Source organism: Cryptomeria japonica, chromosome 11 (genome assembly GCF_030272615.1).
Source record: "Cryptomeria japonica chromosome 11, Sugi_1.0, whole genome shotgun sequence".
Classification (NCBI taxonomy): domain Eukaryota; kingdom Viridiplantae; phylum Streptophyta; class Pinopsida; order Cupressales; family Cupressaceae; genus Cryptomeria; species Cryptomeria japonica.
The window spans coordinates 386,010,333-386,037,850 of NC_081415.1; the positions used below are offsets into that span (position 1 = coordinate 386,010,333).

General features: G+C 35.9%; 1 protein-coding gene across 6 annotated transcripts; it reads left to right on the forward strand.

Moving 5' to 3' along the window:
* On the forward strand, positions 1-27,518 carry LOC131071620 (lysine-specific histone demethylase 1 homolog 3). Of its 6 annotated transcripts, none has more exons than XM_058007545.2 (11): positions 1-110; positions 196-377; positions 579-644; positions 974-3,216; positions 11,702-11,843; positions 12,333-15,008; positions 16,451-16,544; positions 18,933-19,423; positions 19,576-20,346; positions 20,795-20,869; positions 26,603-27,518. In XM_058007545.2, exons 2-11 carry the CDS (start codon positions 339-341, stop codon positions 26,657-26,659), a joined length of 6,654 nt encoding a protein of 2,217 aa, XP_057863528.2. In that variant the 5' UTR covers positions 1-110; positions 196-338; the 3' UTR covers positions 26,660-27,518. The 6 variants fall into 6 exon arrangements, 5 of the variants coding, with proteins under 5 accessions (XP_057863528.2, XP_057863530.2, XP_057863527.2 ...); XM_058007547.2 differs by having other exon boundaries at positions 196-306; XR_009112548.2 differs by having other exon boundaries at positions 18-377; positions 26,603-26,749; positions 26,851-27,518.

Sequence of the window (27,518 nt, forward strand, 5' to 3'; positions counted from 1 at the left end):
TGGAGAGAACAAATTCAATCTCTCTTTTGGTCGAAACAAAAAAAGAAATTGGAAGCACACACACCAACCGGCAAAGGCGCAAAGATACCTCAGGTTTTGGTCGGGTGAAGGTGAGTGTCCTTGCCAGTTGCTCGCAATTGCAAATATCAACCATCTCAAAGGCAAAAACTAGTTTTATTATCCTGTTTTGCCCAGAAACCTCAATGACGTAAAAGGAAAAACAAAAAAGAGTTTCTCACTCCCTGGAATTAGGTGTTTCTAAGGGCGGTGCTCATTCCAAGCCAGATAAAGGGAGCACTAAACAAGGTAACAGTTTGTGACAAGAGTTTCTTTGATGGATGACATGGATGCCTAACATGGATGGTAACGATGGGCATGTGTGTTTCTGTTTTCCATTCATACCCAAACCCTTCCAATGTTTTGTTTTTTATTTTTTCCTCGCTGATTGATAATTAATGGTTTTCACCTCGTCCAAACTGCAATGTTGTCCGTACTTCTTGAGGTCAATTTTTTTTTTTGACAGAACGGTGGGTCTTTCGGACAAATTTGAGATGACATTCGTTTTCTTTCATGTATAGAGATCACTACCAGGGCAAAAAAAATTCAAGTTATCTTTTTCCCGGATCTGCAATCGAAGGAAGCAGGTATGTTATCTAGTACATCATTTGAAACCGGTATCTGTTAATTTTACTGCTATATTTTGTATTTATTGGCCTTCCATTTTTTGGGTCCTTTACAAGATGGACTTTCGAGGGGGCTTTTAGGGTTTATTTTGAATGAGATGCGGTGAAACCCTATCAAACATGCGTTTGCTAGCTACCTCTGTTCTGAAACCATGACAAATGTTCAATTATTAGGGCAGTTTATACTGTGGGTTTAGTTAGGGGTGTTCATCTTATTTGGTCATGAGGTCATTGAAATTGATGGGAAAAAAACTTCTGTAACATTTTGAAATTTATACTGTCAACTTCAGGAGATGCGGGATAACCCCATGAGTGATGATAGTGGTAATGGTAACAGTGAATTGGGAATAGAAAATAACAGCAGGAAGAGCTTTTCATCGCAGACTACAGGGTGCATGCATGCTTCAGACTGCAATGGTATGGATACCGTGACAATGGAAGATGGTGTGGGTTTAGATGGATGTGATGAAATGGATGATAAACAACAGGAAGGGGTGGAAGGTGAAAATCCCATGGTTGAGATTCAAGCTGATCCTGACAAGGAAAGGGATGATGAACTCCCATTGTCAGTATCTAGGAATGATGTTGATGGGATGCGAGCTGATCAGTATGGGAAAGATAATATTCAGCCCGCACTCAAGCTGAAGGATATCATGGATGGGATGCAGGATGATGCAGATGGAGAAGAAACTTTAGCTAAGTTCAAAAAGCCTCGTCGTCTGAGGAGGGCAGAAGTTAAAGCTGCTTTAGAAGATGATACTGGAAATACGATGGAGATTTCTAAAGACAAGAATCAAAACTTGTCTTTAGATGACACTGTTAGAGAGTCAAATAAAACACCTGCCAAAATCAAGAAGCCTCGCAGATTAAAAAAGGGAGAGGTCAAGGAAAATTTAGAAGATGATACAGTTGATATGATGGGGATATCTATAGTTGAGAATAAAACTTCAATGAAAGACAATACTGTTAGAGAAGCAGATGCGGTACCAGCTAAAATTAAAAAGCCTCGCAGATTAAAAAAGGGCGAGGTTAAGGATACTTTAGAAGATGACACAGGAAACATGGTGCATCTATCTAGAGGTGAGAATCGAAGCTTAATGAAGGACACCACCGTTATAGAGGCAGATGAAACACCAGCAAAATTAGAAAACCCTCGCGGATTAGAGAAGGGTGAGGACAAGGATATGCTAGAAGATGATACAGAGGTTATGGTGGAGATATCAAGGGATGAGAATCAAAACCCAGTGAAAGAGAGAGCTGCTAAAGAAGCAGATGATATGCCAGCCAAAATAAAAAAGCAACGCAAATTAAAAAAGGGTGAGTTCAAGGATACTTTAGAAGCAGACATGGGAAATGTGGCTGAGACATCAGCAGGCATAAACCAAAGCTTTCAGGGCAACATAACAGAACATTTGGAAGATTCTCTTGGTATCAAAGAAGTGGATGAATTCCCAAGCAAAAAGAAAAGGCCCCGTAGGTTAAGAAAGCGTGATGCCAAGAATGGTTTAGAAACAGATGTGGAAAATGCCGTGGATATATCTACAGATGTAAACCAAAGTTTAAAAGTTAACACTGCCCAAGATTTGGAGGATAATATTAGTGTTAAGGAAGTGGATGAGGTACCAGCCAAAATGAAAAAGCCTCGGAGATTAAAAAAGCGTGAGGTCAAGAATGATTTGGAAGCCGCTGTGGAAAATGCTGCAGGGACATCAACAGACATGAACCAAAGCTTGAAAGGTTACATTGCCGAAAATTTAGAAGGTGCCGATGAAATACCAGCAAAAACCAAAAAGCCTCGCAGGTTGAAAAAGTTTGAAGCTAAGGATTCTTTAGAATCGGATGTAGACAATGCAGTGGAGATATCTAGAGACATGGACCAAAGTCTTCAATGTAACATAACCCAAAATTCAGAAGATAATATTGAACAGATTGATAAGGCGATAAAGAGTTCTAAAACCTTAAAAAAAATGCCTAAAGTTGATTCTCTCATCAGAGAGGCATCTACTTCAGAAAATGATATTAAAGAAGCTGTGGGAACAGATACTCGTATAAAGCGGCAGAAAGGAATTGCCTCATCTCAAGGATTACCTTCAGTACCTGTTGAGAAAATGCATACTGGGAAGAGTACAAAAGCAGGAAAGTTATCTGATTCAAATCTCGAAGGTTTGCAGAAAGATGCTCCAGTTAAAGTATCAGATACGGACAAAGGCAACAAACAATTGGATTCACAGCGAGCTTCAAGGCAGGTTAAGAAACGAAAATTTGGTGATATGGCCTATGAGGGAGACAGTGATTGGGATGTTTTGATAAATGGGGAAGAAACTAATGAAAATAAGACTGGTGACAAAGAACGTCTCAGTAAAGGCAGGGCCAGAGGTGGCTTGATCTCAAGTTTGTTGGGACAAGTAGTTCCTGGTGAGGAAACAGCTGTTGCTGCTGGATTAAAAATGCGTCAAGCTGGTCCAGCAGAAAAGATAAGATTCAAAGAAGTCTTGAAGCGCAGGGGAGGGCTACAAGAATACCTGGATTGCAGGTTAGCTTGTTTATAACTTCGATTCTCATTGTGTCTTCTCTCAAAATTTAGAGACAAGTTATGAAGTCAAAGTGGTTGATATATCAGAGCATCATTAGGATGGACCCAATGGAGTGTTATAAGCAATTTCTGTTTTCTAAAATTTTCAGCTATTGTTTTGTTTTTATTTGGTTGGTTGATTATATTTCTCATTTCTGCTATGGTTGGTAAACTATGCTACTCCTGGTTAGTGATTTAGTTTACTGGTCTTTTGTGCCATCTTTGGTTATATACAGCCTACTTTTGTTGTGAGCTATTGTAACTATGCTACTCTTGGTTAGACAAGTTATGAAGTCAAAGTGGTTGATGTATCAGAACATCATTAGGATGGACCCAATGGAGTGTTATAAGCAATTTCTGTTTTCTAAAATTTTCAACTATTGTTTTGTTTTTATTTGGTTGGTTGCTTATTTTTCTCATTTCTGCTATGGTTGGTAAACTACGCTACTCCTGGTTAACTATTTAGTTTTACTGGTCTTTTGTGCCATCTTTGGTTATATACAGCCTACTTTTGTTGTGAGCTATTGTAACTTTTGGGTTGTTGTATTATAGACAGTAAAACAATGAAGGTGTGGGGTGTAGGAAAGACATGATATACTCATATTGGTCTTTCTTTACACGTTACATGATTATTATTGTGTTTTTTCTACTCGGAGAAGATAATATATCAGCTTGTGAGATCATAATTCATTTTTAATTTTAATATTTCCTTCTGCTTTTAACATTCTTTTGGTAGGATCTTGATGCTGATTTTGAATTTAAAATGGCTACCCATACATGGTTTATTGCAATGAATGTAAGAAGGATTGCAATAATTCCAAAGCCGGTGCGAGAAAGTCCTAAATTTTAACATACATTTGTTTTGTACAGTGACATTTGTATTTGTTCCTTGGGAACTGTAAAGATGTTTGTACTCTGCTTTTCAAAGTAAATGGTATTTGTTTTTTTCAGGAATCAAATGGACAATTTGTATGAATTTTATATAATATTTCTATAAATAAAACTCATTCAACCATGAGCATTTCCTCATTGCAATATTTTATAGTGGACTCATTATAAATATTTGCACTGTTGTCTCCACATTGTACTTTATATTAAATGTAAACAACTAACACCTGATTTTTGGCTCTATGTTTGATATGCATGTTTCAAATTCTTGGCAGTTCCTTCAACCTGTAGAAACCATTTATTTCAAAGTGGCTATTATATGCTTTTCAGACTAACTGTGTTATTCCAATGTAGTACAAAATAAAAAAAACTAAGAGTGGATTCAAAAAGGATACTCTTTCATCTAAGTCTTCTAATTTATAGGTCTGGAACCCCATCAATACAGACCTTAAGAATCACACATTCCACTAAGTTGTACCTTCTACTTCTGTCACGAGATTGATGAATTTCTTAATTTGATTTGCTAGTCTCCGGTGACTTCTGTTAGGGGTCTTCTGGTTAAATTGCCAGCCTCCAGTAAGAGCAGTAAATTTTCCTTTAGCTCTTTACTAAGGTGATCATTAAAAGGAGACTTTCATTCTGCCCAAGTTTGGGATTGGTGGATCCAATTAAGATCCAATCCAATAAAGCTACTTCATTTCTGCAAACTTTGACAATGTGTAATGTGTGATTGCTAGTTTATGCTGATGACAGCTGATATTTGCACCTTATCCAGGATTTCCTCGACCTTTTTTCCATTGAACATCAAAATTGATTCTCAAAAATTTAACTTAGATATGTTCCTGTGGTTGAAAGTCTCTCACAGATAGTGTGCTTGATGTTTCTTTTTACATGATGTTATCTCTTGAATTGTTTTAAGAGGGAAGTATATATTGTATGAAGAAAGGGCATACATAGAATTAACTTTTGTTTTCCTTGTGTATTGAGCAGACAATGAATTAGGAATTAACAGCAAAAAGAACAATAGAGTGTGACACAGCTACATGAGAAGGTGTTTCAAATTGCCATCCACACATGAAAGTTATGAAAATGAAAAGCTTATGTGAATTATGTTAAAATGTGGATGCCTTTGTCTTCAGCAGTTAGTGTGCCTCAAGAGCGTCTTGTTCTCCCTTTTCCTTTTGTGGCAGTCATAATTTTGCAAATGTTGGCCTAGAATCCCTTAAAGATGTTCAAACAGCAAGTAATATATAATATTTTCATAATCTCCAGATACCAAATTAATGTTTGTAAGAATGTTCTGTGATATGTTGTCTGATAAATGGCTGCAGAATTTCTTGCAAATTGAATTGCAACATTTGCAGCAAGGACGGATAGTTGTGTGATTTTGTTTAGTTCTTGATATAAAAAATCCTGGATTCATATTAAAGTCTGCAAAATCCTGCAGATGTGTATAGATCCACAGTATGACAATGTCTGCAAAAAGAAGCTGATGCATTACAATTCTGTTGTGCAAAATTGCACACACTTGGTAATTAGCCGAGGCTTTCTTTTAAGTGGACTTCCCTGTTCACATTTCACCGGCAAACCTGTCGCACATCTGAAAACACGTTTAGCTTGCCGTCGAAACATTTGTGTCATGCCTGAAAACATATTTTAACTTGCAACCAGTCATGTACCAATCACTCACGTCTCACGTCAAAAATTGGGAAAAATCTTATCTCATGTCAACCAGAAGAGGCGGTCCATGAAAAGTATGGCAGATTTGAGTGCATAAATGTCTCACGTCTAATCTTGCTCAGCAAAAATATCCTTGCTTGCCTTGTATATGCTTTGGATTTGGATGCATTTATGTTTTCAGAACTGGTCTGTCCTTTCAGAAGTTTACGTTGATGCATCCATTGCTGCTACTTTCTGCTGCCCTTAATTGCTGCCAAAAGTGTACATAAATACATTGGACGTGAAGTGATCAATCCATCATTGAACTATTATTTCCCATAACCAGAAAACTGCATTGAGAGAGGCATTTAAGTAATACATGCCACTTACCTGCGCCCAAAAAAGACTTGTGCCATAAATACCAGGCATTGTGATCATCCGATGATTCTGTATAATGATTCAGTATGCATTCTTGTGTAATTTTGTGGTTGATGATAGATTTAGAACTTTTTCTCCAAGATTATGCACAGTTATCCTGTTATTCTTCACATTTTCCTTTTTATTTTTCTGTTAAATGCTGAATTTCCTTGAGAACAATCTGTTTAGTTTTGTTCATCCATGAATGCTTTATTACCTAGGTTTGTTTGTGTTGTTATATGGATAATCTTGACACCTTATGGTTCCAAGGATATCTAAATTTAAGACCAACTTGAACCAGAGTTGCCAGAAACTCCTTTGTCCCTCCCCGGGAACGCGTTTCCCCGTATCCGTTCCCGTTTCTGAAACGGATACGTATCGGATACAGCCCAGATACACGTCGAATATTGTACCCACGCATGCCCAAAAATCCTAGATTTCCAACCATGCTAAATACTAATGTGATTTGATTTTAAAAAAAAATTGACGTAAATCTTCCTAAATTTAATTTTTAAAAACTTCATTAATGCATTTTTAAAAAAAAATGGTATTAACAAAACCTACACCAAATGAGAAAGACAAATGAAATGTTTTTCTATTTCAGTGACCCATTTTTTGGGTTATCTTCCAATGCAACTCTTCTATTTTTGCATATTGTAAAATGTTAAATCAACTTATCATTATTTATATAGAAATTATGTGTCTATATTGCTTTTGAAGTAATGAAAATCTCCTCGAATAACTTAGAAAATTGTGTTAAATATATGTGTGTGTGTTTTATGAATGACGTGTCCAGCCGCATCCATATTGGGGGTCTTAAAAAATAGCCGTATCCGTATTCGATACTGTATCCGTATCGGATACTGTATCCGTGTCCATGCAACTTTGACTTGAACATTTAATTAGATATAAAAGAAGTCTTAGGTTGGATATGTTCATCTGTGGAATTGTCTTGCATGCTTATTGTGGGCTGAAGAGGGTTTTCTTTTTGCTAAAGAAGACTATGGGCCTCTACGACAGCCATTTATCTTGTAGAAGAGAGGTTGTAATTCAAGCAGATGAAGCAGCTTTTATTTCCAAATAAATTTCTGACATTTCTTGACCCAAGTTCTCCTTGTTTTCAATACTTCTGCTTTCAGAGGTGCCTAACACTTATTTCTGATTCTTTACAGCGTTTGTCTTGACTCTCAATTAACTAGTGATTTTTAATATAGCATTTGTCTTGACTCTTATACTTTTGTTCTTGAAAACCATCTTCAGTTTGCCTTTAAATATCTGTCAAATGGCACTATAGAAAGCGGTTCTGTAACATGTGCAATTGATGGAGGACTTCCTCCTGTTTGACTACCACGGGATGAAGAAGATGACACATGTATTCAAATCCATGAGTAAAATGTAAACATCTAGCAAAAGTAAAGCCCCATGTTCTACCATGAATCTGCTCCAATAAAATAAATCAGTATAAAATCAATCCATTAAATTTGATGTTTTGTCCTTTTATTGCAGCACAAGTTACATTTGAAGCCAATCAAAAGCATATTTAATGTAATGATTATAAATATGACTCAAACTTTAAAATGAAAAAATATGAATAAATGAGCTGTGCAGTTTCTCCCTCTAAAATAATGCATTCCTTAGAGAGATTCAGCTTCAGATGCAACAACTAATGCATAATCCTTTAGATGCTAATTGGCATGAAAGGACACCAAAAGAATATAGCAATATGTTTCTTCTTCTACAGTTTTCTTTCAACTTGTAATTACAGGAAATCCTAACTCGAACACTACATACTTAATTCAATGTTGGAGTTTTGTATTGGAACCAAAATCTACAACTTATGGAATGTGCCACTTTTTTTCAAACCGTCTGTAAATTATTTCTGAAATTTTTGTTGAGTGTTTGCACTTTTTATAGTTTTAATTTGAGCCTGGCAAACTGAAGAAAGATAAAAAGTCACAACTGATTTATCTGAAGTTGAAATCTCACAAAACTAGGGCAGATTTACTTATGCCAGGTTATTTAATATAGTTTTGTTGTAATAGTGATTTTTTGAGATAGTGATTTTTGTAATAGTGATTTTTTGTTGTTGCAGGCAATTTAGATCTTATTTCCATTAGATGTCTCTACAAAATAGTCGTTGTTATGTTTTATCCCTTCGGTAGGTTTTACAATTATATTCTATCAGTCTTCAGGCATTAGAGGCTTTGCTAAAGAGGAGACTGTGGGGAACTTCAAGGAACCATATACTTTATATATTCACAAATTTTGGAATATCTTTGTCTATATAAATTTCTTAAATTTCTTTAGTTTGTTTGCCAAATTTAAAAATATTTTCGCATTTCCTTTTGATTTGATATGCTTCATGAGAAACCTTGGGGCGTTTGCAAAGAAAAACTGGATTTTCTAATATAGAACTGAGGTGAATCTTTTTTTTTAGGTTGAGAATCGTTAACAACTAAAGCATTTATGTGGACTTATGGGTTGCTTTCTTGTGATGTGGGATTTTAACCTGAATCTTTCTTTTTATAAACTAACCACTTTATCATTACACTGTAACTTTATGGACAAATTGAGGTTTTATCAAGGTCTACAACTTGGTCCTGGTTAACCCGAATCTTTCTTTTTACAAACTAACCACTTTACCATTACGCTGCAACTTTATGGACAAATTGAGGTTTTGTCAAGGTCTACAACTTGGTCCCAGTTATTTTGTAGTAGATTGAGTTGATTTTATCTCTATAGCACTCCAATTGAGTAGGGAAATCTCTCTTGATGGGTATGCAGAGGTGAGATTGTTGGGCTTTTACTGTGCAGTGGTGCAGTGATCCTCCTATGTTAGGTGTAATCTCTCAGATAGAGATTTCCTATCTCTAGTAACTAGTTCATATACCCTGGATGAGAAATTCTCTACAGCTGACAATGAACTTGGATGCATAGAAGTGAAAAATGGCAGAAAATGATTAACCAATAAGAGTACCTCCATTAGTAATTATTGCACTCATTTAGTCCTTTTCTCCTTGGACACCTTATCACAAAACTACATTGAGCAATGTTCTCATGATAAATATTTTGCTCAAAAAATAAAGCCTAATTATAAATAAGAGAAATTTTCCAAAATATCTGCAACTTGCAAATCAGATGGAACATACTTAAATACCACCACTCACTTCATTTCTTTGTCTCTCAGGAATTGTGACCAAACGGTGATATGCTTGGAGCAATCGTGAAACATTGGACTCTCAAAGAGCTTGATGCAAATCTGATTGTCATGGTACACAATTGTCAGCTCCAACATCTGATCAGTATTTTTTGTTCTCAATTTGTGGAGCTAGAAAGCCTCACATAGCAAAATAAGCTGCCATGTACTCTACATTTGCTGAACTCAATGCCACTGTTGCCTACTTTCTGCTGAACTAGAATATCTACCCAAAGCCAAGTTGAAACAAAACTTTGAAGTGCACATCCTAGCACTAGTATCCACAAGGCCATCAATCTTAAACATGCCTCAACCCATAAGGAATCATATGCTTCATGTACTGAGGCACACACTTTGCAACAGTCCAGTGAATCTGTCTTGTATCAACCATGAACTGACTCAATGTATTCACTGCAAAGCAAATACAAGTCAGGTAATCACCAAATAAATGAGATAACCTATCATCTGCCTAAACACTGGAGGCCCCACTAAATCTGATTTTGAATCTACTGCGAACTTTAAATTAGAACCATTTACAGTACATCACCTGAAATATCTTTATAATCTCTGTTGTGTACTTCCGTTGACCAAGGAATATCTCATATGTAACCCCTACCATGCCTGAAGACAAAAAATAATGCAAAACCTGATATCCTTCATATCAAACTCAAAGGCTCACTCCCCCTCATACTATGCAATGAGCTTCTTGTTGCCACCTATACCAATACAAACTATAGTTGTAAACAAACACAACTATCCATGGCATGGACTGTCAATCAATTCTATCATATTATTCATGTAATGGCATGTGGCTATTTAGATTCTTCAAAGGAATCTGATTATTTCAAATAGAATGAGGAAATTCAACAAAATTTGAAAAATTGTTCAATAACATCTACATCTAATTATATGATATGATGATTATTTGTACAAATCAAAATTCATTGGCATCATTGACAATGCAGCATAATTTGTGCAGAATCTTGACGTAAGCAACTTGCCATGGCTTCAGTGAGTTTTAATTTTTTGAATCTGTACTTGGTTAGATCATTTTTTTGCTGTGTTTTATTCTCTTTCCAACATCTATCTTGTCACAAACACAAGTAGAAAATATCATCAATCAAATATTTCGAGTAATGTTACATTGTTTAGCTTCTACTATTTAAAGTCTTTTGTCCATCATGTTTTGTTGATTGAAGGCTTGCTGCTTGCAATCCAAGTGACTTTAACTCATTCCAATTTATACTAATAAAAGATAAAACAAATAAGTTAATAACAAGTATGTTTTAGTAATGCATAATGCCAATAAAACTGACTTCAAGCTTTTATCTATAACTCTTATTAACAAGTAGCCTAGACTAAAATTACATTATCAAAATGTGTATACATCTAAATTATTGTATAACTAATTATGTAATATTAAAATATATCTAAAATTTACCTTTAGTTTGCTATTGGTATATCCCTTGAACCTCCTATGGGTGCAAGTGCTAGTTGTACTAAATGGCAGATAGGTTATGGAAGTGCATTGTTTCTGTTGCCATGAGAAAGTTTCCCAAAGATGAACTTTTTTCTCGTATAATCTCTGATAAGTTGCAGAACAAAATCATGGCCACAGGTGAAAAAAGATAATACCATAAAGCCACAGGCCAAAAGGCTTACTTTACATTCAAATTTAGAGTAGAATAGAATCCAGATATGGCTTGCTGTGATTTTTTGCTTATTTTGCATACGGTTGTGGAAAATACAAAGATTTGCATAGAGTGCAGATTCTGCACACATGATCATTGGAAGAGAATAGTTCATATATTTTACATGCACAAGTTCTTACCTGTTAGAGTCCTTGCAAGAATCACCAATAATGGCTTACAAACATTATCCCTCCTGATAGTCTCTAAACAATTAATTGGCATTTGCTGGATACTTAGAATTATATTCTGCATCAAACTTTTGTGGACTTGTACCTGACAGTAAAATGGGCAGTAGTTGGATGCTTTGTAATGATTTTTGCAGTCCATGTGTGGTGTTATTTGAAGACATTATAATATTTTAGTTTTCTGGATATTATCTTTGTGGACTCATGCCTGGTATTTAAATATATGTTAATTGGATCCTTATGGTGATTTACTGCACAGCATATTTCCATCAGTTTTGTAGACTTATAATAATGCACAGTTTTCAGTTTAGGACTCCACTGAGTTTGCCTAGTGCTGGCTGAGTAATATTGTTGTACCTTTTTATTAGTCGTGAACTCTTAATGTTCATTATTTGACTATAATACTGCAGAAATTCAATCTTGTGGCTGTGGGGCAAAGATGTACGTCGAATCTTGCCTCTGTCTGAGTGTGGAGTAAGCTCTGTTCCTTTGCAAGATGAATCACCACAAGACTCTCTTATTCGTGACATCTACAATTTTTTAGATTATCGTGTAAGTATAGTTTGTCCTCCTTGTAATCAGGCTAGATACTGGTGTTGTTTTAGTTTAGAATGGTATCATTTTAATGAACAATGGATTTGATTTTGATTCAGGTTGATATTGGATGGATATTTATTTCCATACGATTGAATATTTTCTTTCCTTTCTTGTTTAAGATCTCACTTATTTGGGATACTTGTAGCAATCATGGAATTTTTTTTTTGATCTGAATAAAGATTGAATCCTAAACAAGGTTGACTTGAGCGGATTTGTTCATTGTTTAAAAGGGTTCTAATATTCTGATCATTTGGTTGTTGCAGCTGCAAATCAGAATTTAAGCTTTGTTTATCAGACATTTAATTTCTTTGGTTCATGATCAACACTATATCTGTCTCTGAATGGCACAACTTGATTTTTTCAAATTTTCTGGTATAAATTTGTGAAGGATTATATATTTCAAGAAAATTAATGGCTTACAGTCTTCCTCAATGAGTGGCACAGGGATATATAAATGTTGGTGTTGCGGTGAAAAAGGAAAAAGCGGAAGCAGATTCTGAGCCAAAGCTGAAGCTTTCAAATGAATGTACACACATTGAAAAATTAGGAGATAAAGTAGTTGATGCAGAAGAGGAGGTTGCTTTTATTCTTGGTCAGATCAAGGGTTCTGAGGAAAATAGCGTAAATGGGCAGAATCACATTCAAGGGGGAGATGAAAGCCAAATGTTGTTGCCTAATGTGGAAGAAAGCAACAAACTTGAACAGGACTGTTCTGGATTGACAATGCCCGAGAGAAAATATTCTGATGAATGTGAAATTTCGCTGATGGAAATAGATGAAACTCCTTTGGTTGCACAATTTAAGGAAGGTGATACAATTACGGGGACGCTAAGAAGCCCTCTTGTGAATAATGAGATTGAAAGTGAAAGTATCATGCCCAATAAAGAAAAGGAGGAGCTTGGAACAGGGAACATTTCTGGCTCTGGTGGGACTGCAGATCAAGATTCTTTAGGAAAGGACTATGATGTAAAAGCTGAAACTGATTCAGTGGTGAAAGCCCCTTCTGTTTTGGAGCAGATAAAAAATTCATATGATGAAGATGAGTTTAGTGATATTGACAGTGCAAAGGTTTTGCATAATCTTCGTAAATATGAGTTGCAAACAGACTCACAAACTGATAAACAAGAAGTCAATTTAAATGCAGTGCCAGAGGACAAAGCTGATGCACATTCTGATTTAAAAGATCAGAAAAAGATAATTGTTGTTGGTGCAGGTCCAGCTGGACTAGCAGCAGCACGGCATTTGCAGCGACTAAACTTTAATGTGACTGTTTTAGAAGCACGGGACAGGGTTGGTGGAAGAGTTTATACAGATCGTTTATCTCTGTCTGTTCCAGTTGATCTTGGTGCTAGTATTATCACTGGTGTTGAGGCGGATGTAGCTACAGAGAGAAGGCCAGATCCATCTGCATTGCTTTGTACACAGCTTGGCTTGGAGTTGACAGTGCTAAATAGTGAGTGTCCTTTATATGATTCTGTAACCGGTCAAAAAGTCCCTTCTAACTTAGATGACGCACTTGAGATGGAGTACAACAGCCTGCTGGATGATATGGTGATGCTTGTTGCACAGAATGGAGATACAGCAATGCGCATGTCTCTTGAAGAAGGGCTTGAATATGCTCTAAAAAAGCGGCGAAGTCAACGATCAAGCACTAGTTACCTGGAGTTGGAAAGTAACAGAAGTCCTCATAATGATCCTGATATTACAGGCATAGTTTTAGATTCCTCAATGACAGGATTAGAGGCATTGGGTGGGACTGCAGATGGTAGCTTTACTGTAACCCCGGAGGCTGAAAGTAATGTTTCAGAAGATGTAATCGCAGAAAATGGAATTGAAAAAGATTCATCATATAATATCATCAAATCATCTTCAACCAGTGAACAGAAATGCTTAAGCCAACTAGAAAGGAGGGTTATGGATTGGCATTTCGCCAATTTAGAGTACGGCTGTGCTGCAGAGCTTCGCCGAGTTTCACTTCCTTACTGGAACCAAGATGATGCTTATGGAGGTTTTGGGGGAGCTCATTGTATGATTAAAGGAGGTTATAGCACTGTAATGGAGGCATTAGCAGGAGGTCTGAATATCTACCTTAGCCACATCGTAACAGAGATTGAATACCTTGTAAAAGACTCCAATTCAAAAGGTGAAATAAAAAAAGAGGTCAAAGTTCGCACTGCAAATGGCAGGGAGTTTATTGGTGATGCAGTTTTGATCACAATACCCCTTGGCTGCTTAAAAGCAAATACTGTTAAGTTTTGTCCAGCTCTCCCTGATTGGAAATTGGCCTCTATTCAACGCCTTGGATTTGGTGTCTTGAATAAGGTAGTGATGGAATTCCCCAAAGTCTTCTGGGACGAAAGCGTGGACTATTTTGGGGCAACTGCAGAGAGTACAGATTTAAGAGGTCGATGTTTCATGTTTTGGAATCTTAAGAAAACTGTTGGATCTCCAGTTCTTATTGCTCTTGTGGTTGGAAAGGCTGCAGTGGATAGTCAAACCACAGAAACCTCCGATCATGTTCAACATGCAGTCATGATTCTTCGTAAGCTCTTTGGTGAAACTGTTGTACCAGACCCAATAGCATCTGTCACTACAAACTGGGGTTGTGATCCATTCAGTAGGGGTGCTTACTCTTATGTTGCTGTCGGGGCTTCTGGGGAGGACTATGATATTTTAGGCAGGCCTGTAGAAAACTGTTTATTTTTTGCTGGGGAGGCAACCTGTAAAGAGCACCCTGATACAGTTGGTGGTGCGATAATGAGTGGGCTTCGAGAAGCTGTCCGAATTATTGACATCCTGGAAAATTGTGTGGACTCTATGGCAGAGGCTGAAGCTATGGCTGCTGCACAGAGACAGTCAGAAAGTGAAAGAAATGAAGTGAGGGACATTAAGAAGAGGCTTGATGCAGGAGAACTTTCTAGTGTTCTTTGCAAAGGATCTCTAGATGGTGAACAAAAGCCTTTAAGCAAAGATGCTTTACTTCAAGACATGTTTGGGAGTGCAAAGACAACATCTGGGCGTCTACATTTGGCCAAGGAGATGCTGCAGGTGCCTGCTGCTGCTGTGAAGGCATTTGCTGGCACTAAAGAAGGACTTAGCATTCTCAATAAGTGGATACTGGTATGGAAGATGCTTTAATCACCGGCACACACAGAATTTGATTTTGCTATCGCAAAATTCAAAACTAATTGTTTACTTTCTAGTTAGTTTTGCAAAGTCATTGCTTCCATTTGAATTTTGAATTTTAGTTTCTGCTACCACAAATTCAGAGGTGATTGTTTCCTTGGGTGTTATGTGGCATTGCCAAGTGATTGCTAGTTTGGAGTTGTTATCCATAGGTTTGATTTTAAATTCTCCTTTATTTGAGTGCCCTGGTTGCAAGACTTATGATAATTGTTAAAATTTGCATGATTATTTTGCCTGGATATTTCTGTCCTCACTTTTAATGTACTAATTGAGTATTGATCTTAGCTTAAGAACAATATATTCCCATTCAATTTATGAGTTCCTTCATTGAGTCATGTTTTTTTCCTAAATTTGAAATAGCATGTATTGTCAGTCAAACATAGAGACACTAACTAGCATCTGGGAGAGGTGTACTTGCGTTTCTGCTATTTTGGGCTTGTGGCTGCAAAATGTACCCAGATCATCCTTATCAGGCTGGGCCCAAGGCTCTGATGTTCTTAAACATCTTCATACCTCAAGGGTGATCTCCACATAGAAAAAGTAAAAATGGAAAATTCCTGGCTAATCCTGGGATGGGTGTGGGGGATTTCTAATGTTCAAAATCTGTTCTTGAGAAGGTTGGATGTTCCTGATGGCATCAAAACTTATAATGAAGAAATGAAAAATAAGGTTGTATTTAGCAGCAAATTCTGCATTTCAGGGTGCCAAATAGTTTGTTTAATCTACTGTTCTGTTTTTATTGCATTTACCTTGTATCCAGTACAATGAGAAGATATCAGGTCTGAACAGATCTTGTGAATGCTTAATTTTTGATCTTTATCTCCCTTCTTTATTGGAAGATGCATCCTAATAGTTTTTCTGTGTGTATACATGTATGTATGCATGGAAGCCAAAAAACTGTTTAGCTTGCTCTTGGAGTAGTTTCCTGTACAATGAGAAGATGTCAGGCCTGAACTGATTTTCCATCTGTTTATCTGATATAATTAAGTTTAATTGTCCTTTCTGATTTGCGAATTTTCTCTCCTTAGTTTATTGAAAGAAGTATAATGTCTTTTTCTAGTTTTGTGTGTGTGTGTGTATACACATTTCTATATATCTATACGTATACATGCATATACAGATATGGATGTTAAAAAAATTGTTTAGCCCATATTTGAAGCAGTTTCCAGAACAATAAGATGTCAGGACTGAACTGATTTTACAAATGTTCATCATTAGTTTTTACAAATAGAGCTTCAATTTAGTTGTACTTAGGATTTTAACCAGTGTTCTTTTCAAGGCACCTGCTTTAATTATTGTAGTATGATGTGAATAGAGAAAATGCAGCAATGTTCCACCTATTTGGTGTAATGTCTGCCTCACTTTCTGTCAAACAGGATTCCATGGGTAAAGACAGAACACAACTCTTGCGGCATTGTGTGCGGTTGCTACAGATTGTTTCAACTGATATGATGTCAGTACGACAATCTGGTAAGAGCACTCTGATCCTCACAAAACTTCTCTTCATTCTTTTCCATTTGTAGATTTACATAAATTCTCATCATGTACCTTTTTTGGTTATGTAGGCTTGGATAACTATTTTTTTTACTAGCAGTCTTGCATTTGGCTTATGTAGTAATTTAAATGGATATTAAAATTTGATATTCACATATAGATATTGTAAAGGAAAATTCTCCAAGCTAAATGGAAATTGATAGGGTTCTGCAAATTTCACCATTATAGATATATATAAATAATATGTATATTCTAAATTAGCATAGATATATTAAATGCATCAATATCTACAAGATGCCAAGAGATAGCAGTCTTGAGGGGCTTATCTATCTGATTCTATCCTATATAACAAATTTAATATAAGTGCTTCAAGACCAATATCTTGGTGTCTTTTAAATTTAGTAGATGTAATAAAGATATCTCATCTAGTGTAGATAAATTCCTTTACATTATTCTTTTGCATGCCATATGCTAATTTGTGATTTATTTTTTGAGACAGTATATTTCGCTTGTTTGTTGTTTTGTAAAGTTTATTTGAGTTCAAGGCTACATGTTAATTGCTATTTCTTGTACCTAGGTATATATAAGATGAGAAATTGGTTAATCTTTATGCAGGAGGAATATCTCAGTTTTATTTTTAGCTTGTGCAAGACTTGTGATTCTTTTGATTTCTATTGTGCAATGAGCTTGATTGAGAGAACTCAAATGTCATTATGGGTTTTTCTATGTCCATGTGAAGTGTGATATGCTTTTACATAGTTGATTAGTGCTAGAACCGAAGTTGTGTACTTCACTATAAAGGAGATTAAGACACCACACACCGATCATGTGCCCCTTTCTTATAGGCAGTTGAGCTGGCCATATCTCTCAAAAGATGCAACTTTTAGGAAACTGTTACCATTCCTTTTAAGGATCTCACAGGAGGCTGTTAAACGATGTCACAAATCCTGAGGGGAGACGCTAAACACATTCCAACATTGTTGATATTCCATCTCAGAGAGTACAATACATCTATGTCACAAGGTTCACCAAATTTAATCCATGAGGTTCAAATTTCGGCGAACTTTTAAAAACCCTAAAAAATTTGTCTAGATGAAGGGCAGTGGATTTTTTTAGTTTCTTTTTATGTTTCCATCACTATTGTTAACAGGTCTACAAGTCATTGCAATGGGAGTATTGATGCAAAGGACACAAGCTGAAACCTAGCTCGTGAAGCAAAAGCTATTATTCATAATTCTCTCCCTTCAGAAAGTATCACAGAAACCTAGTGTTGTGTTGGACGAAGCATGTCATGGTTCAAAACACTGATGGTATCAATGTAAGGATTTAATAGGTTTAGGTTTCTTGTTCACTTGGCTAAATGAAAATATCTAGAGACGTGAGCCGCTTATTCTGCAGCTTTAGCTGTATATTTTATTTTGTTTTTTTATACAAAATTTAATATTTAACGTATAGATATAAATTTTTAGGATTTGTTTTTATTTTTATTTTTTGGTTTTCAAATAAAATAAAATATTTTAATAATTATACATATATTTTTAAACAATGTCGATTTGTTTTTTATTTAATATCTAAAAGTTTTGTATTGAAAAATATTTAAATTAGATTTATAATTATAATATATATAGTATTTAATATTTATTGTTTAATTTACAAAATTTAATAGTTATTATTAATAGATAAATTTTAATATATTTATCATTTATATATTGAAACTATACAAATCAAAATCTTAAAACATATAATATTTCTAAATTTATTATAATGTATCCAAAGTTAATATAATTTTTTTATTTTATTTTTGTGGATGTATCACTTATATCTAATAGAATTTTTTTTTAATATAAAGTGAATTTAATCACAAATTTTTTTCCGAATTTTTCCCCTTGCCAAAATTGAACACGAACTCGAACCTTGTGACATAGCAGTACATAGTCGATAGTGCTAGATCTGAAGTTTCATACTTTGATCAGAAAGGAGATTAAGAGAACATGCACTGATTATGTCTCCCTTGCTGGATATTACATCCCAGAAACAGTATAGTAACTACCTTATTCTGTTATAGTCCAGGCCTCTTTCACAAGACCAAACATGCCTTATAGTTGCCAAACACATCCTGACTGTGCGGGGCCAATTTTAATTAGATAGGGTAAAATGCAATCTTCCTCTCTCATTTGATCATGCGAATGCATTATATTATCCATTAAAGAGGGATACTTTCTTTTGCTGCTGCTCACATCAGTCAGTTTGTATGACATTCGATATTGGTAACCATATAAGTGCACGCGTGATATCACTTAACACTCTTTTAATATAATTTTGATGATTGTCTTTTTTCATAGCTCACACATTCTTTTTGGTTAGGTATTGGAAGAACGGTCAAGCAGAAAGTGATTAACCATACGAGCCGTGACATTCGTGCTGTAGCTAAACAGCTGGTAAATACATGGGTTGAATTATTTCGGAAGGAAAAAGCAAATGGAGGTTTGAAACTTCTTAAGCAGTCAGATGGACCTGCTAAGATCTCTGGTTTATCAGATGTGATAAAAGCAAAATACAAAGAACAAATTGGGAAACTTCCTAACTCAGCAACCAATGGTTTCAAGGGGAACCTGGTAGAACTGGTTTCTGTTAAGGATCATTCTAGTGCTGGTCTGAAAAATAAAAATTCGGAGTTGCAATCTGTGGCTGTGGATGCTGGTACTGAACAGAAAAAGGAATCAAATTTTGAAGTTGGACAGAATTGTGATCAAGGACAAGTTGATAAACTGGATGATAGTGCTCTCACTGAATATGAAGCTGCAGCTATTGCTGCTGCAGAAGCAGCTCGTGCAGCAGCCATAGCTGCTGCAGAGGTTGGTTTACACAAAATTAAATTGGTGTGAATTTTGTTTACCTTACATGATGATAGGCTTCATTATGTTTATGGCAGTCACCTTATGCTGCTGTTGTTATGACTTAGTATATGGTCCTTTACTTATCTAATAAATTTATGTATTGTTGACAGGCGTATGCAACAGAAGCAGAATGCAGCAGCTTCCGTGAATTACCAAAGATACCATCTTTTCACAAATTTGCCAAGCGCGAGCAATATGTGCAAAAGGATGATTCAGAAGTCAGAAAGAAAAAGTGGTCTGGTGCGGTACTTGGGAAGCAGGATTCTTCTGAAATAGATTCTAGAAGCTGCAGAGTTAGGAATTGGTCTGTAGATTTTGCTGCTACGTGTGGTAATCTGGATAGTTCCAGAGTAGGAGGTTCAGATTATGGAGGTGGAAATAGTTTGGCCACACTTGATTTAAACATGAAACAAAGAAGTCAATCAAATGATATTGATAGTCATTCTGACCTTAAGGAGCGGTCAGCAGAAACAGGGGCAGTAGAAAGTAAGTCAAAAAAACATCGAGTGCATAACACTGGCAAATTTTCTGGAGGAACAGTTTTTGACACTGCAGATAAATGTAAACCATATTCATTGGGCTCACATTCAGAAATACTCGATCAGAATATTCAGCAGATGAATGATAAATATTCAACTAAGGTAGAGCAGGTTCCCATTAACCATTCAAGAAATGGTGAAGATGAAAAATGTGTTTTTGAAGGTGGATCAAATAAAGAATCCCCAAGGACTAAAAGTGTTTATAAAGATGAAGCCAGAGGATCGGAGCATATCAAAAAGGGTATCACAGACTATGTGGCATCATTGTTAATGCCATTGTACAAGAACAAAAAAATTGACAGGGATGGGTACAAATCAATAATGAAAAAGAGTACAATCAAGGTAAGTTGAAGTGTTGTAATTTTTCTAGACAGCATGATGCAAGTTAACTGATGATAGCTTCATATGTATTTTTTTGACTCTGCACCGGTTTTATGTAAATAATAAATTGTTAGAAATTTTTTTGTTAGATATTTGAAGAATTTTAAGTGGATTATGCAACAATGATAGAATACCAAATATTGTTTTTCCATTTATCACATTGTTCCATGGTCATTGGGGATGGGGTGACGGGGGGACGGGCTTCGGGGACGGGGGGACAAAGGGAAAAAGTTTCGGGGACGGGGGGACTTGGGGGCCTGGGGAGGGGGGACGCGTTTCCGTGGAACACTGCTATAATCATTTTTAAACAATTGTAGTTTGTTGAACTTTATAAATTATTTATCTCCATATATTCTTCTTATATATCATATAAATTTGATGATCTAATGTGATGTGTTTTATATTTTAGGTAATGGAGCACAACACATCGGCAGAGAATGCCATGACTGTTTCAGAGTTCCTTGATATCAAACGCAAAAATAAGGTATACATTATATTCTTTTGTTTTGGTTGTATGTTGATGCTAGCAATGTTTTGTTTTCTTCACCCATTAGCAATGCATTATCCCTGAAATTTATCTGCACAAATTGATTAGGGGCAGCTTGTGGGACTAAGTCCCTTATCTATTATCAGGGAAGGTTTCCCTTTATTGAACGCTTACAGAAATCTTATAGATGATGATATGAACAAGTAGATTCACATAAATACAGGATGATTTGTTAAATTGATCATTAGAAACTACATACTATTGTAAATCTATGCTAATAAAGAAATAAATAGAGTTCCTCCTTGTAGTGCCAAAATGCAAAACACCAAGTTTTCGTTTGGAGGAAAACAGAGAAATGAAAGGGATTGACCAATTTCATCCACAAACAAGTAACAAGGTCCATCCTCAGGTTTGCAGCCATTGATTTGTCTGTACATGAGAAATGACTGATCTAGATTGGATATTTGATTGGCAGTGGTCTCTTTTGCAATTTATTGAAGACTGTGTGGACTTCCAAGGTTTGGTGAGTGAATTTTATGAGGAAATCAGGGACATGAATTGCTAGACAAGGCTCAGGTACATTGGCTTTTAATTTTTGATGTATCAATTCATTCACCAATTGATGGATTTTATCTGCTCACAAGAGTTGAGGAGATGACTTGAATATGAAGCCATCATTAAGCACTCCAAAATCCCTTTCAATGTTCTAATAAAACCTTGGATAGCATTGGTACATGAACGTTCTTCCTGATCAAATATCTGTTTCCTAGAGCTCATATTCTATTTACCAACCACAGAAGTGCATGCAACAAGTTCAAAGTCATATAAATTATTTCTTTTCACCTACCTGTATCAATTGATGATGTACAGATTTACTAATTATCTAAACACATCTGAATTTTTGGTTCTCCTAGAAAGCTTGCTTCATAACAAAGTTGTATGGACATTGGACACGAATATGGGTGACAGTAGTTGGTATGCATACAACTATTTATCAAGACTCCCGAATATGGATAGGCTACATACAATAATGCTCTCTCAAATTAAATGTTTAAAGTTTTAATTGTTTTTAATTATTGATAGTTAAATTATATATAATTTAGTTTATTTTAATTTTTAATCTAAATTTAAATGTGAGTATTTAACTAATAATAAAATTTATTTAAAATCAACTTAAATGTATTACATATTAACGCCCTTGTATCATCTTTCATGACTCTGCACTTAGCATAAAATAAGCTACATCGAGCTTTATTCACCCACTTACTTCTTCCATTGGTCATATGTTCGACTATTTAAATTAGAGGACTTGGAACTCTTGCTACTAGTGGATCTACTTAGTAATCTGTATTATGATGCTTATTTTCAAATGGGATGAGAAAAAAGGAAAGGAATCAAGCTGGTTGGAGAGGGATGAAGGCACTCTTAAAGGTCGGAATGATCATGCCACTTCCACCAGTAGTAACCTTCTTAGTGTCAGTTGAATGCCAATTAATAGCTTTTATGCAAATTTCGAAAGGTTTCCAATATAGTTGGATCGTTTGGATTGTTACAACCTCTAGCAACCCTCGACTATTGTTGGCAAATGACATTTGTTCACTCCTATAGTTTCTCAGCCTCTTCTATTCACCATTGATTTTGAGACAATATCCCCACATATACATGATGAAAGGTGGAAGATTAAAACAAGGCAATAAGGAACTTGTTTGGTGGATTTTACATGCTTTTACTTGGCAATGACACAACTTTTTCAGACTGCCGAATCTAGATGTATCTTGCACGACTCTCAAATTAAACTAATTTGGGGTATAGGAGGGCACAGTTTTTAGGCTGTATTTGGGCTGTGTTGTACCCATGTTTGTATCCGATATGTTGGTATGGGTATGGGGGAAGGGGGTCACATATCTTGCAACCGTGCTTCATAAAGAATATCCATGGCCTGAAGAAACTTGCGTCCAGGTCTTTGATGATCTGGTTCAAGAGCATGATGAAATGCGAGTATTTGTTGAATTTGGCATGTGTAGAGTTCGATCCTGTAGTAATTCTTCTTTTGTACTGAGATGCATGTTTTGTTGATGAACCAAGGATTATTGTTTATCTTGGCATTGCATGTGTGCACTGAATCTTATAGGCTAGCTTCAACAACAAAATCTGGGAGACAGCACAACTTCAAAGAATTCAATCAGGGCTGAGATATGAAGTCTTGTGTTCATGGACAATTAATGCTTTTAGAATTATTGGAGAAGTCTCAGCTGCTCCTGGAACTGGTGTAATTAATCTTCCTGATTGGGCCTTATCAGGGGTGTCTTTCTGCTTTCTATTTCTTTCCTAGTCTTCTTCGGTTTCCTAGGAGAACTGGCAGGCAGGAGTTCTGACAATCTTGTTTCTTTGACTTGGATCCTCAATATCACTGTAGCCTCCTGTTCCTTTACCACCCCTGGTGGGGCAGTTTCTTCATCATGATATGATTTGACTTAGAGGATGCTTCTTGTTCACTTTTATGTGAAACAACCTTTGCCATTTATCCTTCGCCACTTCCACTGGCTGCATCTGTAATGTGAAGTTCAATCAACTGTTGATAAGATGTGGCAGGTAGCTCAGAGTGAGAGACAACGGGATCTTCTCTTGGAGACAACTGGATCAGCTAGTCCTTTGGCTCTTTCAACATCTTTTGGGGAAATTCTTGCATTACTTCCATTTCACCTACAATTGATGGAGCTAGTCATGGCAATGTTACTGTGAGAATACATTGGTGCAAACCCAATTGATTGGGTAGACTTCCATTTCTGCCATTGGCTATTCACATGCGGGTCATCTCAGCTGTTCTTCCAAAGGTCATCATCAAGAGCATGCTTGAAGCTACATCTTAAGAGCTGAGATACTGATTCATTTTTCTTTCCTCTTGGATCGTTGCATCTTCCATGGTAAATCTAAAATGAACAAAATCCATGTACAGGTCCACAGCCATCACTTTTTCTCTGCACAAGAAATGGCCAATTTGGATTAAATTATCTGATTGGCAATGGTCTGTTATGCAATTCATTGAAGACTGTTGATTTGGCGGGTTTGGTGAGTGAATTATATGAGAAGGAAAAATCAGACACATGATGTGGTGGGTGGTATGGTCTTCCTCTGAAACTTAAAGCTCAAATGTGTATGCGAATGTTTCTTTTTTTTTTAAATCTCACAATATGCCGAGCACTTGATGGACCTCATCCTGTCTTTTGAGAGTTGAAGAAATCTAGATTCCTGTGAAATTCAGAGATGACCTGAAGGATAAGCCATCATCAATCACTCCGCAATCCCTTTCAAAATTCCCCAGATAAAACCTTGGACAACATTGGTACATAGGAGCATTCTTCTCAATCAAATTTCTGATCCCTAGAGGTGACATTATGTTCAGACTGCAGAAGCATATATACCATACAAAGTCATATAAAATGGTTTCTTTTCACCTACCATCTTCCACTGCTCATTAATGTATTCATTAATTGATTGAGCCCATCTGAATTTTTGGTGACATAGGAGCACAAGAGCACTTTTGTATTCTTTGTGAATTTGGTGCATCTAGAGAGCTCAATCTTGGAATAACTTTTTTTTCTACACTAGGATCCACATTCTGTTGATGAACCAATGATTTTTGCTGATCTTGGGATTGAATGTTTGTGCTTAGTCTTCTAGGTTTATTTTGTCAACATCTAGGAAAGACAGCATGACTTTGAAGACTTCAGGGCTGAGATTTGCAATTTCGTGTACATGGATGGTTCTGATTGAGCATGTTTGGGGTGGTAGTGCTTCACGCATTCCATAATCATGTCCAGAAACATGATGGTACTTGCAATCCAGCTGTGGTGATTAATCTAGAGGCAATAGGAGGGTGTCGTGCTTATCTTTTCAACATTTCTTCTGATCAATTTCTCATGTCAACATGTCGGAATTTGGTATACAAGCTTCTTTGACTGCTGCATAAGAACTATGGCTTTTTGTTCAATTTTTATTTTGTTGTGATTACCCCTGACAAAATTGACAATATTATGAAATCAGGAAAATGATCAGTATAGGCAACAAAAATTAGGTTTCTACTAATGTAGGGCACTTAACAGCACTAGCTGTGCTGTTAAAGTGATTGCAATATTTTATTTATTACCAAGGAACTTGCTCAGTGTTTGTTACTTGCCATTGCTTACCAATTACTACAACACTACACACTGTTCACTGGCCATCAGATGAACCACCAGTGGTTAGCTTGCCCTCAATTTAACTGCGAGCTTGTGTTTGCTGAGAACAGTGTGTGTTAGGTGGAGATTTCTTTTAAGTTTTAAAACTTTCTACTAATGTAGGGCACTTAACAGCACTAGCTGTGCTGTTAAAGTGATTGCAATATTTTATTTAATACCAAGGAACTTTCTCAGTGTTTGTTACTTGCCATTGCTTACCAACTACTACAACTCTTCTGAATGTTCTTCTCTTCTGAATGTTCTTCTAAATGCTATAGCTTCTACTTTGCAAAACCATGTGCTCAGGTTGCTCAAACAAGAATGAGATCACCAAATCAGGAAACTTGAGCTTTGAATAAAAATTTGTGTTGAATATATATCCGATTTTCCTGGTTCTGCCTCCGCTTCTCTTCAGTAACATTAAAGAATAATCAAACTTATTCGTTTCTGCAACTGTCTTCATTCATATAAGAGATGTGGAGGAGAAAATAAAGTTCGAATGCATAAAAAAGTGCATGTTTTCTCCATTAAGCCCAAAGGGTGAGATATAACCAGTTATTGCTGCTTTTGAGCACGTGACTGTTTGTTAATATCCATGTTTCACCATCATAGTATTGTTGTAGATCATTGTTCCAGTATGTTATTGGATGAAAGATAACACAACAGCTGGAAGATCCTAAATAAAATTTCACTTCAGGCGATGCTTCCATTTTTCAACATATTGATTGCTGTTGCCCAGGAGAACAAACTGTAATATAAACTTATGAGAAAGTTGAGAGTCGGGAAAATATTTCATATTTAATATGGAAGGTAGGATATACTTGTGATATTTACGTAACCAAAGACAAAGTGGGGGAAAAAGAAGATAAAATGTGAAATAATCTTTTGCCTCTGCTTCCGCTTCATTAAGAATTTCAATTGAGACTTCCTTTTTATACATATGCTATGTGGGCTTTCCCTCAGGAAAACAAATACAAGTAGAACATCGAAGTGGAAAAAAAAGAATTTTGAACTCTGAAAATAGCTGATTAAAATTAATACCCAAACAACCATTGTCTGGAAAAGACAATGACATGCTAGTAATTTTCTGGGCATGCAAAAGGCAATGTTATGAAAGAATTTGAATTTTGAAAACATCCGATAATGGAAATGAAAGAGTTGCATACCGACTCTGGGACTTTAAAAAGAGTAACGCAGTGCATATCGTTAGCCAATGATATTCTTTTGTCATTTCCTCATGAATTTTTTTTGTCTTCATATTGACAACATTTAAGGTATAAGATTGTTTTCCTTTCAAAATCTTATTTAGTTTCAATTACAGATTTCTATGGTTGAGTGGAAAATATTATTGGGAGTACATAATCATTCTTTGATGATGTGTTATCAACACATGATTGGATTGTTATTATAATGTTGTCATTGTTTTTCTGCCTTACATTTCAATTGAATAGATCAATTTCTTCTTTGGACTATGCATATATGATGGAGGACTTCTGTACCTTGTTCTGTGCAGATTCGTTCTTTGGTGGACAAGTTTATAGAGAGGTATATGGCAAATAGGCAACAATGACAAATGGCATACACGATCTATATGCTGATATTAGATTTATTTTTCTAGTGGGTTGTATCCACTTTTTCCAGATCACCAGTAGGTTCTGAAGTGCGTCACATTCATTACCTTTGTTTCTTTATATCAATTTATTGTTGTGCTTGTGTACACCTGGTTCTGATAAAATGTGATTGGTTCTTTATTTGTTCGAGGTTGAGAGATTACAAGAAAATAAAGGTAGATAATGGCTCATTACTGAAGATTTTCTTGTCATTTCTCAAAAGAGTACTTGGATAATTCCGCAACCAGCCTTTGATGAAGACAAGGGTGCTGCAGCTGTATGATTATTTTAAAGTGGATTCTTCCCTGTGAATTTTGAAGGGAACAATTTTCCTTCTTTTGGTTTGTATTTGATCTTTATCCCTACCTGCTTTTTGAGAATACAGTTTATGGGTTAGAGTCTGGTAATGTTGACGTTCGAGATACCACATTGGGCACCCAAGAACCAAATATATGCGTATGAATTCACAGGATCAAATATTTTTTCGCTATTTGGTTTGTCTTTGATTCACATCCCTCCATTCCTCTTTCAGAATTGTGTATAGTTTAGAGCCTGGTAATTTTGACTTCTAGCAAAACTCCAATTGTATTACTAGCAATAGTTTCATAGGGGTTCAAGAAACTGAACAAAATATACATATGAACAAAATAAAGCATTGAAGTACCAATGCTCATTGGATAGTTACATTATTAACTGTGGTTCTCCATTTTATGTATGGTAGCTAGTGGTGAGAAAACACTGAAGAAACAATGGCGGCTGTCTCCTTGTATTTGCAATTTTTATGTTACTTTTGAAATCTGGAAAGCGGCTATTCAGTTT

What these genes read in the sequence shown, in the direction of transcription:
- LOC131071620 (XM_058007545.2), top strand. Translation starts at nt 339, where the DNA reads ATGACATGGATGCCTAACATGGATGGTAACGATGGGCAT. An exon ending in TTCTCAATAAGTGGATACTG is followed by an intron (nt 15,009 to 16,450) that starts GTATGGAAGATG and finishes TCTGTCAAACAG; the next exon opens with GATTCCATGGGTAAAGACAG. An exon ending in GATGTCAGTACGACAATCTG is followed by an intron (nt 16,545 to 18,932) that starts GTAAGAGCACTC and finishes CTTTTTGGTTAG; the next exon opens with GTATTGGAAGAACGGTCAAG.